Source organism: Melozone crissalis, unplaced genomic scaffold, assembly GCF_028551555.1.
Source record: "Melozone crissalis strain CALT ecotype California unplaced genomic scaffold, PUWL_Pcris_2 ptg000018l_1, whole genome shotgun sequence".
In the NCBI taxonomy this organism is placed as follows: domain Eukaryota; kingdom Metazoa; phylum Chordata; class Aves; order Passeriformes; family Passerellidae; genus Melozone; species Melozone crissalis.
The window spans coordinates 1,778,110-1,791,634 of NW_026535796.1; the positions used below are offsets into that span (position 1 = coordinate 1,778,110).

Consider the following 13,525-nt stretch of genomic DNA (forward strand, 5'->3'; position numbering starts at 1 on the left):
GTCTCCCTGCTTCCCTCCTGATGCTCTTCAAGGTGGATGTTAAGGTGCTCTGCAGGTGAATTTAAAAATATACCACTGTCAGCAAAGACATTTGTCCACGTAATTTGGGGATTTAGAGGCTCCTGGAGCCCCAGGTGAGTGACAAAGCCCAAGGCAGGTTGTTATTGCTTCTCTGAGCTTCTGACGTTGGAGGTGATTACACAGAGGAGATTATCTCACCTTGAGTTAGCCACAGGGCTTTGGGGACTCCCCAGAGCAACCCCAGCACAAAACCCCATCTGTTGTGTCAAATTTTTGAGCATTCCAAAGATTTTCAGCTCTACAAATGCTGTGTTCAGCCTTACCACACCAGTGAGCTGAGGGGAATCTCACTGGTGGGGCACAGTCCCATGGGAGCTGGTATCCATCAGCAGTTCCAGTCACCAGAGATGATGAACCACCTTTCTATCCATTCCAAATTCCTTAGACTCAAACCACAGCTCACCTGTCCCATCCCTTGTGTTCAAGGTCAGGGTGGAGGGATCTGGTCTAGTGGAAGGTGGCTGGGGAGTGGAACAAGATGAGCTTTAAGGTCCTTTCCAACCCAAACCATTCCAGGATTCTATGAAGTTTGGCTGCAAGAATCCAGGAGAATCACAGAATATCCTGAGTTGGAAGGGATCCACAAGAATCACCAAGTCCAGCTCTCAGCCCTGCACAAACCCATCCCCCAAAGTCACACCATGTACCCGAGGGCATTGTTTAAATGTTTGTTGAGCTCTGTCAGATTTGGTGCTGTGACCTCTGGTCTGGGGAGTCAGTCCAACCAGCCTCTGGGTGAGGAGCATTTTTCTAATACCCAGCTTAAACCTTTATCTCTTCCACAACCAATCCTCCCTCCAAAAGATATCTACTTTTAATGGTGAGTGAGTGTCACTACATAAATAATGAAAAATTACATCATCCCATTGTGAGAGTCCACCCAGAGGGAGGAACCAAACATTCCTACCTACATATAATTTAAAATTTAAAACAACAGAGAAAAACCTTTTCCCACTAGATTCCCAGAAAAACAGCTTTCTTCTCCACTAAATTCCCAGAAGAAAACCAAGCCCATCTACACTACCACTGGACTGTCAGAAGAAAACTACACCTTTCCACAAGATCATTACCTCAACAAAACCACATCTATCTCTCCAAGAAGACTGCAAACACCATCTACTCAGACTGCTTTCAACATCCTGACCAACAGTGTCAGGTTCTATACTGACTCTGTCAGTGGGGTTTTTTTGTTTATTTGTACTATTGCATTTGTATTTTAATTTTCCTAGTAAAGAACTGTTATTCCTATTCCCATAGCTTTGCCTGAGAACCTCTTAGTTTCAAAATCATAGTAATTATGACAGAAGTTTACATTTTCCATTTCACAAGAAGCTCCTGCCTTCCTTAACAGACATCTGTCTTTTCAAACCCAGACAAGCTTCCAGTCAGCTAGAACCTCTCCAGATTCCCAAGACTGCTCAAAAAAATTGAGAGAGGTTTTTGACATCAGCAGCTCTTTGAGGATTCTTGGATGAATCCCATCGGGCCTGATGGATTTGTAGGGATCCAGCTGGAGCAGCAGTTCCCACACAACTTCTATCCTGTCTGTTACTCGAGGTTCTACCCATTGCCTCTTCAGCACAAGACAAAGATCCCACTCCTGTGCTGGATCCAAACACAGAATGGTGTTGTGGGAGAAGTTTGGAATTACTAGAAATGGATCAGCTTCACAGCTTTTCCCCTCTGTTTTTCAACTATTTCCAAATTCTTGGAATTACTCTCAAATACATCCAAGAAAATTCCTGTGAAAGGATCAATCAGAGGAACAACCTAAATAGAGAAAACCACCTCCAGCAGCAGCTGGAATGATCCCATTGCTGCTCTCACCTGGTCTCCAGGTGCTCCTGCCAGAGCTCCCAACAGCCACTGCCATTCCCAAACAGGAGCCATGGAAGACATTCCTGCTGTCCATGAGGGTGAGGAGGCCCTTTGGGATGTTCTTGGCTGTGCAATCAGACCAGAGAGCATCAATGATCCCGTGCTCCCAAGCCAAAGCAGCGCCAGATTCCATGGGATGATCAGCACCTTTCCCAGTTCCATTCCAGAAACATTCTCCCACTAACCCAGGACTTTCCTTTTTCTGCACCACATCAGGGATGTGTGGCCCAGTGCCCCGGGAAAGGGATGCCTCAGCATTCCCTGGAACACCTCAGGGTTCCCAGGAGTGCCCCAGCATTCCCGGAATGTCTCAGAATCCCCGGGGTGCCCCAGCGTTCCCAGAGATGCCCCGTCATTGCCGGGATGCCCCAGCATTCCAAAGGATGCCTCAGCATTCCCAGGGACGCCCCGGCACTCTCGGGGACCCCCAGCATTCCCGGGATGTCTCAGCATTCCCGGGGTGCCCCAGCATTCCCGGGGTGCCCCAGCATTCCCAGGGATGCCCCAGCATTCCCGGGGTGCCTCGGCATTCCCAGGGTGCCCCGGCATTCCCAGGGATGTCGCTCCCCGCGGCTCCCGCGGTGCGGCGCCGTCCCGGGCTGCAGTTCCGGCGCTGCCCACGGGGCGGCAGCACCGGGCGCTCCCGGGGCGGCCGCGCCTCTGACCCGCCCGGAGCCGGCGGGGCCGCGAACGCCGCGGGCAGAACCCCCCGATCCCCTGTGCCACCCTCCAGGGCTCAGGATCGCGGCGTTCCTGAGCCAAAAGGGACCCGCGGGGAGCATCGAGACAAATCCTGGCCCCGCACAGGACCCCAAGGATTCCTCGCTGTGCCCAGGAGCCTTGTCCGGAGCCCGGCTCTTCCCCCAGGATCCTGAAAACACAGCGGGGCTGGGACAAGGATGACGATGGGGGAGTTTTATTTATATGTCATTGAAGGATCGTTCCATAGCTCCGTTATGTATCGTTATCGGTAACCCTACAATCTATTCGTCCTTACACGTCGCTTTCACGGCGGCGGCTCCAGTGACCGACGAGGCCCCGCCTGACCCCCGCTCCCCTTCCCGCGGTCACACCAGGTTTCCTTCCCGGCTCCAGCCCTGGATTCCGGCGGCAGTCCCCGGTGTCTCGTTCCATAAAGCAAATTATTCACAGCAACACAGAGCCAGCCCTAGCTGGTCCCTCCGGAGAGCACCGACCACCTCATCCTTACCCCAAACTGTGCGTTCTGGCCCCTGCACATTAATTCAGATTTCACTCCAAAATGTTCATGTTGGCCCCTACAGAATCCGCCCTGGGCCCCGCTCGGCCGAGGCAGCTCCGGTGTCCCCTGCCCGCAGCTCCCGCTGCTGCTGCCGCTGTCCCGCTCCGTGTCCCGGGACGGGGCAGCGATCCCCGCACCGGGACAGCGATCCCTGCACCGGGACACCAATCTCCCGTTCCCCGCTCACCTCCGAGCCCGGCCCCGCCGCTCCCCGGGCTCCGCCACGGCGCTCCTGAGTTTGGTTTCAGGAAAAACCTCGGGTTTTATTTCTGAGCTCGGACTAGCAGGACTTGCCCCAACCCCCCCCGGGGCCCCCCAGTGTGCTGTAGGGACAGCCGGAACCCCGGCGCTGTCGGGCCGTGCATTGCACTGCAATGGGGGGTCCCGCCGAGCGGGTCCGGCCCCGTGTGGGGGCTCCAGGGACAGCAGGGGCGCCGCTCCGGCCCTCTGGGCTTTATTGTGCGGCGCCCCGGGGGAAAGAGGAAGGGGGGATAGGGGGGAATGAGGAGGGGAGGGAGAAGGGGGGCAGGAAAAGGGAATAAGGACAGGAGGAAGGAGGGGTAGAGGGGGTACAGGATGGGACCCCCAGGCCCCCGTTCCTCACCTGGGCCCCTCCGGAGGAGCCCGGCCCGGCCGCTGCCCCCGCACCGAGCGCTGAACGAGCCCAGGAGGCCGGGGCGGCTCCGGGGTTTGAATCCCCCGGTCCCGCCCCGCGCACCTGAGCAGGCCCGGCCCGTCTGATGCGCTGGGAGCATCGCCCTGTCCTGGTCCGGGATCAGGTCTCCGTGCCCGCAGGGAGATAGGAACGGCAGCGGGAGCCTCCCACCCCCATGGATGCCCCTCTCCACTGACCCAGCGTGTTTCCTCCCTTGTCCCAGCCAGGGAAACACTTGCTGCTCCTCTGGACAAGGGAACGGCTCCTGTGCTATTCCCAAAAACAGAACCCCTGGAATTAGTGCCCTGGGAGCCCAGTCTGGTCCTTCCAGTGACTGGGGGTCACCCAGAGGGTTTTCACCAGCATAAAATGAAAATGACATCCTGATCCAGTGCATTTCCAGCAGGATTGGACAATCCTGGCCACGGTGACCAGTCCATGGAAGTTGGACCGGTGACAATCCAGGGGGATTTGAAGTTGGATTCTTGCAGATTTCATTGTGCAGAAGTTCCAATTCTTTTTGGCACATCTTGTTTAAATGTTTTCCTGCTGGAAGAAGTGAGTTAGTCTTTTGAATGGCCAGACTGCCAGAGGCAGGGAAAACCAAGCAGCATTCCCTGCACATCTCCATCACTTCCATGTCCACCTGCAGCGAGTGGCTGAAGGACAGGAGCCAGCCCAGGACAGGCTCAGAGATGAGGCTTCCCACCCAAAACATTCCAGGATGATTCCAGCATCTCTCCCTGCATTCATTTTGTGTTGTTTCCTCTCAAATTTAGATGATTTGTTAAAGGAAAATAAAATCTAAAATTATTCCAGGAATAAAAAGGGGAGTTGTAAAACATACAAGAATCATTCCTATGTCCATGAAATAATTTTTAAATTGGAAGCTTACTCCCTCATCTCCATGCTTGTTTTGCTTTCCTGGAAATCCTTATGATCCTACAGTTTCTAGGTGTATTTCCCTCCTCAAAAAGGGATGGAAACATCCTGATGCACTAGGAAAAGGATTTTTTTGTTATTCCAAGGAATGACAAGCAGAGAGATGGCTTGGACACTAGGGTTGAACACTCTCAGCATTCCCTCTCTCCAAACCCTGCGCAGATGGGGCTGGGAATGCCGGAAGGAGCCGGGTGTGCCTCTAATTGCAGAGCGTGCCTTTAATCCCGGCCTAAGCCAGCTCAGCCTGTGAGCCTGTCCCAGCGCGGGGACAGGACAGGACAGGTCTGTGCACATCCCAGCACCCGGGTGCCTCAGTCCCGGCCTGCTCCACACCCTCCAGGCCGCTGTCTGCCCATTCCTGACCACTGCAGCAGGATCTCTCCCTCCTCTCCCACAATTTCCCCACAGTGACGGGGTCCCGTGGCTCATTGCAGGCAAATGTGGCAGCCACGTCTGGCTGAGCAGCTCCCTGCAGGTGGCGGCGAGATGTGACCTACTTGTCACTGGAATCACGGCCCTGCTCGGAGAGCCCTGAGCTCTTCTGACAGCTGGAGCCAGCTGAACCCAGCCTTGTCCTGGGAGGGAGCAGAACCAGGGAAACTGAGGCTGCTGCCAGCTGGAAGCGCTGCCAGGACAGGTCTGGCATCCCAGGGAAACTGAGGCTGCTGCCAGCTGGAAGCGCTGCCAGGACAGGTCTGGCATCCCAGGGAAACTGAGGCTGCTGCCAGCTGGAAGCGCTGCCAGGACAGGTCTGGCACCCCAGAGCAGCGTGAGGGAGAAGGGAGCTGGGTGGGAAGCACTGGGTAAGGAGCAGGAGGAAGGTGTGTGTCCTTTCCTGGTGATATTCTGGCCCTGGCGATATTCCCTTGGGAGTTTTTAACTTGCAGACCTGGGTTTCTGTTTGCCTGCTCACCTGGGAATCGCAGGTGAGGGCCCTGGTGTGTGGGCAGGGCTTTGTGTGGGAGCCAGGGCTGTGGATGGAGAGAGGGACACGGGAACCCTTCTCCTGCCTGAGCTAAGCATGGAGAAAGGATCAGCAGGTGAATCCTGTGCCTGGAACAACAGGAATAGGAACAGCACTGAGATGACTCCAGCTCTGGGTTGTGTCACTCCTTTTTCCTTGCTCTGCTGTGATTTTATCACAAGATACCTTTTTTGTGCCCTTCTTTTTCTTGAGCAAATAACGCCAAGTGCACCATTCTGTGGATTAATGGATCCCTCAGGCTCCAGTCCTGCCCTTTGGGGAGGCAGGTCCAGCTCTGGAGCCCTGTCCTGTGCCACAAGCAGTGTGACAGCAGCCTGCTGCCGCATTCCCTGGGGAGTGTCCTGCCTCCCCGCGTGTGACCCCTGGCTGTGCCTGTGGCAGGTGCAGGAAGCAGGGGCTGCCTGCCTGGGCAGCATTTGGTGAGGGCAAAGGGCCTGTGAGTGGTGCTGCTGCATTAGCCAGGGCCTGCCTGCTGTGCAAAGCCTTATTAGAGAGCAAAAAGGGCTTTATTTCAGGCTGGAAGTCATCGAGCCTGTTCAGGCAGATGTTTATTTCCTCTGCTCCCTGGAATGATGTCATTGTGGCCAGTTCTGTGCTTCCCCAAAGCTGGGCAAGCTGCTCTGGTACTTTCTCAGGCTCCCCGGGCAGCACTCTATAAAATACAGGCAGTGTACAACTGGTTTCACAAGGAATTACTGTTTAGCCTACTCATTAAAGCACTCCAAAGGGAATCTGAGGTGTTTGTATTCCATGATTCTTGAGAACCAGTCCCTGTTTATGCTGGCAGGTTTCCAAATAAGGAGAAAAAAAAAAAAAGGATACTTCTGGGTCAAATTCTTGCTCTTAAGCTTTTATACTCCTTACCTCTTGGATGAGTCCTGTGCTCCATCAATCCTCCCAGAGAGCACCAAGCAGAGCCCTTCTGGCCTTTGGGATCTGAGGTGACATGGAAGGATCACCTGTTTATTTTTTTAATACCTCTGACTTAAGAGTTACTTTAACCCTCACTGTTTTTCCTGCTGCAGAGAAGAATCCTGGAATTAGGGGTTTCTTGGACACTACATTTGCTGCTTTCTGGTGGAAAGCAGGTAATCTTATTCCAGCTAGGGAAAAATGCAAGTTAAACTTTTTAACTTCACAAAAATGTCTGAGCCTAAGAAGGGGAAATGAATGCCTCTGTATCCCTAAAATTAAATTTATGTACACCAAAACCAGTTTAAGATGCTTCAATTGCAACAGCCTTTTCCACATAAGTGTCTTTAAATCTTTTTTTTTCCTACTGTTAGAGGAACAGAACAAATAACAGCACCTGTGTATTTTAAAATTACCTTGTTAATAAAATCCCGGTACATTTACATAAATGACAACATTAATGTACAATTAAACAAAGCATTGTAATATTACAGCAACAAAAGAGGACCTACATATTTGTACAGATAGCTGGAGCAGCTACTTGAAAATACTTTCCAAAATAAAGCCTTCTGTGGCATTTCTCAGTGATAATTTTGACCCTCCTGTATGGCTTTCTGTAATAAATAGGGTTATTGGAGCTGGTGATGTTCAGCAGATGTGTACCTAAAACACAAAGGGAGTGTGCCCTGATCAACCTGTCAGCTGACTAAAAATCCTTATCCATGCATGCAATTTGCCTCTGTGTAAATCCTTTAGGAACAAGGCCATGTCAGATTTTGATGGATTTGCTGGGAGATGCTGGTGGTTCCTTCTCCTTCCCTTTATCTAAACTGTGTCTGTGCTGGGCTTTGGAGCCTGGGCCCAGCTGAGCCTCCTCCTTCCACTGTGTTTAGATACAATGGGAATAAATTGTTGAATTTCTAATAAGGAATAAATAGTTCTCCACTTAAAATTTGGTTTCCTCTTGTTCACCCATCTACAACAAATAGAAGCGTCCTGGCAAATGATTTTTGGAGGGTGCTTAGCCCAGCTCAGTGGGAATAGCTAGAGGTCTTTCCTTAATCCCAGCCAGCTCCAGAGAGAGAGCAAACCACTGGGCTGGATGTTCTTTGGAGGTCAGGGGAGGCTTTTATTGCTTTTATTGCAACTGGGCAGTGTTTCAGCCTATTGCCAGCTCCTGCTACACCTGAGCCTTCTACAAAGTGTCTTTTGTGAGGTCAGGTCTCACAGGCAATGTTCAGAAACAGGATTTTAAGGTGAAGAAAGTGACTGACTGACACTATCAGACCTTGACAGCAAAAGGGTAGACAGTCTTTTTCTTTCTCCTCAAAACAGATCCAGATTAACAACTGGCACAGTGAAACTGTATTTCAAAACACTCAAACCCCCAACTCTCCCCTCCCCTCCCTGCCCCAGCTCAGCTCCTCATATTAGGCTTAAAGAGTGAGTAATTTCAGTGTTAGTATTAGTTTCTACTCAGCTTTGAACATACAAAACCTCTCTCTCAAGGTGCAAAAGTTTTGGGGAAGTTTCTGTCGGTCTGTAGCGATGCACAGACGCTGGTACTACTGAGGGGAAGTATTTGTGTGCAGACAGATGGCTCGTGGGATGGGCTTTAGGATCAGGAAACTCCTTCTAGGCAGCCTTTTTACAGGGAAAACATCTGTGTGGATGAACCTAAGCCCATGTATTAGTGCTGGGCTTAGCTCAATTGCCTCTTTCTCCACGGCCCGGCGCCGTGCTCGTGGAAAGGGCAGCGCCCCTGGCCGCGGTTGGGGCTCTCCCCTGCAGCCCAGCTGGTGTCTGGGCCGTGGCAGTGTGGTTGTGTGACAGTGTTGTTCCTGTGGCAGCAGCAGCAGCACAGAAAGGCAGCTCCCTCCCTGGGCACAGGGGGTGCCCGTTCAGGCTCCAGGGCACTCTCAGGAAGGTGCAGGGGGCAGCCAGCCCCAGAGCAGCGCGGTTTGCCAGTGGGACCGGGGCTGCCTCACACCCTGGAGGTGACGTACACCGAGTGCAGGCGCCCGGCCAGGGCTGCCTGCAGGTCCCTCAGAGGGTCCAGGCCCTGCACTTTGCTGTTCCTGCTGTAGATGAGCTGCTTGAACGAGTCCTGCTCCAGCAGGGAGCTCATGTGCTTGAGGAAGAAGCCCTCGCAGAAAGAGGCCAGTTCTGGTGCATTGTGAATCTGAGGAAGACAGCAGCATTATTAACCCCTTCTGTACATCACAGACCTAAATGACATCCCTGAGCCTCTCATTCCTAATGCTCTTCTCCTTTTTGTCTCTTGGAAAATTAAAAGACAGGAGTAACAGTGGAAAAGTACTGAAGGCAGGACTTTGTCTGATCATTCCTCCTGGTGCTTTTTGCAGGGGGGCAGCCAGGCTTTTTTAATTCCTTCCCCTGCTGGCCTGCTGTTGGCAGAGCTGCTGGCCTGCACTCCAGCCCCTTCCCTTCCCTTCCTGCAGCAGAGCAGCTGGCTGATGAGGTGGCCAAGGTACCTGTTTGGCTGAGCCACAGCACACAACAACGCTGCTGTGCTGGCAGATGGTGAGCAGGGCTCGGGGCAATCAGGACACGGGTCACAGGACAGGAGCCTCAGCCCATCAGGGAGGGGCTGAACAGAGGAGAACAGGGATGCTGCACTCCTGAACCAGCACGAGGTGATTTCTGCCTGGGACCTGGCTCCTTTTGCTTCAGGATCAGTAACAAGAACAACGAAACTCAAATTCAATACTAAGAAACTCTGTACACACACAGCCTCTTCCTGGGAATTCTGTGCAAATAATAACTTAAGGAAAAGTACATAATGGCCAGTAGGGAATGCTGTTTCCCCTTTTTACCACTGCACACTGTTAAATTTTAGGTCTGAAAGAAACCAGCCCAATGTGAAAAAAAATTGAAAAGCATCAGTGGGACAATACACACACAGTGGGAAAAAAATCATTATCAGCCCTCTGTGCAGTTTTCTCCTTGTCTTTAAAGGATCTGATCCTGCAAAATTCCAGGAAGAGCAGAGCATTTCTGATTTATGTTATTTGCTACAGAGGTGTGTATCTGTCACACAACAGACTTTATGTTCCTTTTGGAGCTGAAAAGAATATTTTCTAGCAGCAGGGGTGCCAGGAAAAGGTTCACTCTGTAGTTGCTGTGGTGTGATCAATTGCCCCTGCTGCTCCCAGGATTTGAATCCCTCAGGATTTGCTGATGTTGCTGTATCAGCCTGTTAAGACAGCTTTCCCCTACTCTGCAGGGATCCCCCCATCCATTTCATCCATGATTGCTCCAGACAAGAAAACACACCGGGGCTGTGCAGGACTTTCCAGCCTGGAGCTGGGAATCATCTCCCTCGTGTTGTGGGTGGGAGGAATTTCCTGCAGGGAGGGTGCCCACCTGGGGTTTTTAGTTACCAGCAGCAGCACACAGGCTGCTCACTGGGGTTCTCAAACCAGGGGGGTTGGATCTACCTTTGCATATTTATAGATGTTGACAGAGTTGTCCATGCTGATGGTCTGGGCACAGAGGATTTCACAGTGTCTCTGGAGGCCGTCCAGCTGGAACAGGCTGGCAGCTGACAGCAGCTATGGGGACAAGAGAGAGGCTATTTGAGATCATGAGGCTTGAAAGGCCTGGGGAAGGCAAACAGGACGGATGATTTCCTCTCTGAAGAGTCTCTGACTCGCTGTTTTAATGGCCAAGTCCTCATCAAACAGCAAAAAGGCTGCTCCATGCTGAAGTGACAGACTGACACATTTCCCCTCTTAGCAAAGCTCCTCCCACAAGCATATTTGCTCTCCTTTCTGTCAGCATGACACAGAAACACCAAGCAGCGATGTTTTGAAACTCTAAAGCTCATTTCCAAACGTTAAATATGCTCCTGGACTGAATGGGAGCCTGCTGTTAGCTCCTGGATTTTGCCTTTCAACTCCGTTTTATGCCCCAGCGCACTTGGCAAGACTTGGAAGAAAAAGCTCTCTCACCTCTAAGATATCAGTGGTGGGAATTTCCATGGATTCTGTCCCTCCATAGTATAAATACTGCATCAGCATCTGGAATGGGAAGAAGGCCAGGCATGAAGTTATCAGGGCAGTCACAAGGGGCTGTTGATGGCTGTGCTCCCCTTCCTGAGCAGACGGGAATCGTGTCCTGTGCCGGCTCTCACCTCCGCTGGTGGCTTTTTTCTCACTCCCTGGCGTAGCAAATCTGCTGCTTTCTAATGGTCCTTTTTTCTCTTGGGCCCTGAAAAGGGCCCTGCTGGGGACTTTGGGCTGACGGTGACAGCGTGTCTCTGAGCAACACCACTGTCCTTGTCTGGGATCTGGGCTGCTGAAGCCAGGCAGGCCGGTCACGCGCGGAGCTGCCAGCGAGCCCAGCGTGAGCATCCCGGGGACCTCCCAGCCACTCACCTCCCTGCTGGGCTTCTAATCAGCTTCCAGCCCTGCTCCAGGCCCGGAGGAAAAGGCATTAATTGTCTGCAGGGAGAGCAAGAGGCAGCTCCTGCTCTTTGATCTGCATGTGCCACCCCCAGCCCAGGCAGTGTCAGGGGAGGGAATGGATCTGCTGTTGGATCACAGAAATGTCCTGGGTGCTGTGTGGGGCTTGCAAGCTCTGCTTGCCATTCCTAACAGGGCTGGGAACAAAACTGAGCTGGTCCTTGTGAGATTGCCTTATTTGTTTAACAGAGTTACATGCAGAGCCCTGAGCAGGACCCACATCTCTGGTGGTTCAGCATCCTCCACCCTACCTGAGCCTGCCTCTCCTTAACCCCTCTGACTGTATTTACCATCAAATTGTCAAATACTGCACTGTTTCAATTCTTTCTGATTTGTCTCTCTCCCTCCACTGAAGCACAAGTTTATCTTTAGAAACCTTTTGATGTACAAATGCTGTTAAGGAAGCTTATTTCAATACCCAGTTACATTTTCTTCTCTATTGTGGCTTGAAGCTGCAAAATTTGGATGTCACCTGTCCAACACAAAACTTGTACAGCCCCTTATAAGCAGAACAAAGATGTTCTCATGGTCAACTTATTTCCCTCTAGTGAGATAACAGCACTGCTGACCAACAGACCAGGTTTGTTTGCTTATAAAAAGAGAAAAAAAAAGCCTCAACCCTTTAGTGAAACAGTTACATGACCTATTCTGCACTTCACATCTCCCTGTTCCTCCACTAAATACGGAAATGTCATAAAAGCAAAGCACAATTCTCAGTTCTGAGCCTTTCTTGACAGGGACACCATTGATTTCTTACCATCTGATTTGAAATAATATGAAGCCTAGCAATGCACCTGCTGTAAATAAGTTACATTTTGCTTTTTGCTTAGCAAAGCATAAAAATGATGTTGTAAAAAGTGTGAAATGGTATGTTAAAAGTATAAAAGTATAAAAAAGTATAAAAAAAATGAAAATGGTGTGTTAAAAGTATAAAACTACTTTTCAGTAGAAGACTAGTTTCTCCTACTTTATGGAGGAGTCAGCTGCCTAGGAAGACAATAAGAATATAGACTGGAAGAGTCTGTTTTAAGGCTGGAACTTTGGAAAAAGGGTATTTCAGAAAACTCCTTAAATTCAGATCTGTTGAAAGGTACTCCATTTCCACTTGTAATATTACCTAATTATGGTATTACTTATTATCTACTTATGATATTACTACTTGGGTTTGTCTTACCTTCAAGTAGTTGAGGAAAGAAAAAGATGAAAAAGAATAAAGAAAGAGTTGGATTAAGTCCCATACCTTGAAAATGTTGTATTTCATATCGCTGATTTCTACAGTCTTGCTGCCGTGGCCGTCGTGCTCTGTTTTATTGGTCATTAGTGTCTTGAACCTGGGAATGGTTTTAAACAGATTTAATTGAGAAGATTTGATTTAACTGTATTAGTGTGCCACACACTCATCACAAACAGCAAGGGCAAAACAAAGATCCCTCCTTGTTCTTTGCAAGCTGAAAATTGAAACATTTTCTTTAATTTAATGATGATTAGTTCAGGGACAATTTAAAACTGTAAATTGGCTGGGTCTGATCTAATCCCACCCTGTGATAGGTGGCAAACCCTGTTTTTATGCCAAGAACAGAGAAAGAAACTGCAAACTGCAAGTGCACCAGGCCAGTGTGAAAACTGGAGCAAGTGCAGCTCTCCCTGCAAACTCTGGGAGAAGGAATGGGAAGGCAGGGAATGGCTTGATATGTATACTCCATCTACCACACATGATTTCAGGGATAATCATGGCTGGATTCATTATTCATTATGGATTCATTATGGTTAGTGACTCACCTGTTAGATGCAGTAACCAGCAGGACTTTGTGTGCATAAAAGAGCTTTCCTTCCACTAAGAAAGTTACATCAGACATTTCTTTATTGTTCAGAAAGTGAGGATCTGTTGGGTAAAGCAACAAACAAAAAGGTGACTTTTTTTTATACAGTGTATGCTTTTCAGAAAATAAATCCAAACAAACAAATAAAAAAAACCCCACTCCAGCAGCAACCAAAAGAAGCTCACTGCTGAGGTGAGCACCTTACCCAGCCGAGCTGGCAGAGTCTTCCGGATCTCAGGAATGCTGGGAATGGGGCTGCTGCCATAGCAGTGGGTGAAGATGGATGCCAGCTGCTGGTTGATGGAATCATTCTGGGAGGAGGATGGAACAGGGATCAGCAATTCATCATTTAGCAGGTTCCAAATGTGCTGTAAGGGCTCACCTGGGGCTTGCAGCAAACTGCACCCTACAGGAGTTACCTCCCCACAGAGGGACAAGCTTTAAATTAAGGCAGAATTACAATATCTGTGGAGTTATGGAGGTATAAAGAGCTGCAGAGCTTGC

The 13,525-nt window shown here is 50.3% G+C and overlaps 1 protein-coding gene across 1 annotated transcript in view; it reads right to left on the minus strand.

The window, feature by feature from the left end:
- Positions 1–7,143: 7,143 nt before the first annotated feature.
- Positions 7,144–13,525, minus strand: part of ABTB2 (ankyrin repeat and BTB domain containing 2) — a 111,400-nt gene continuing 105,018 nt past the window's right edge. Inside the window, exons 12-17 of the mRNA XM_054275414.1 lie at positions 13,227–13,332; positions 12,981–13,083; positions 12,442–12,532; positions 10,689–10,757; positions 10,176–10,289; positions 7,144–8,896 (exon numbers count right to left, since the gene is read on the minus strand). Of these exons, the coding sequence (XP_054131389.1) occupies positions 8,699–8,896; positions 10,176–10,289; positions 10,689–10,757; positions 12,442–12,532; positions 12,981–13,083; positions 13,227–13,332 (681 nt within the window). The 3' untranslated portion in view covers positions 7,144–8,698. The remainder of the gene's footprint in view (positions 8,897–10,175; positions 10,290–10,688; positions 10,758–12,441; positions 12,533–12,980; positions 13,084–13,226; positions 13,333–13,525) is intronic.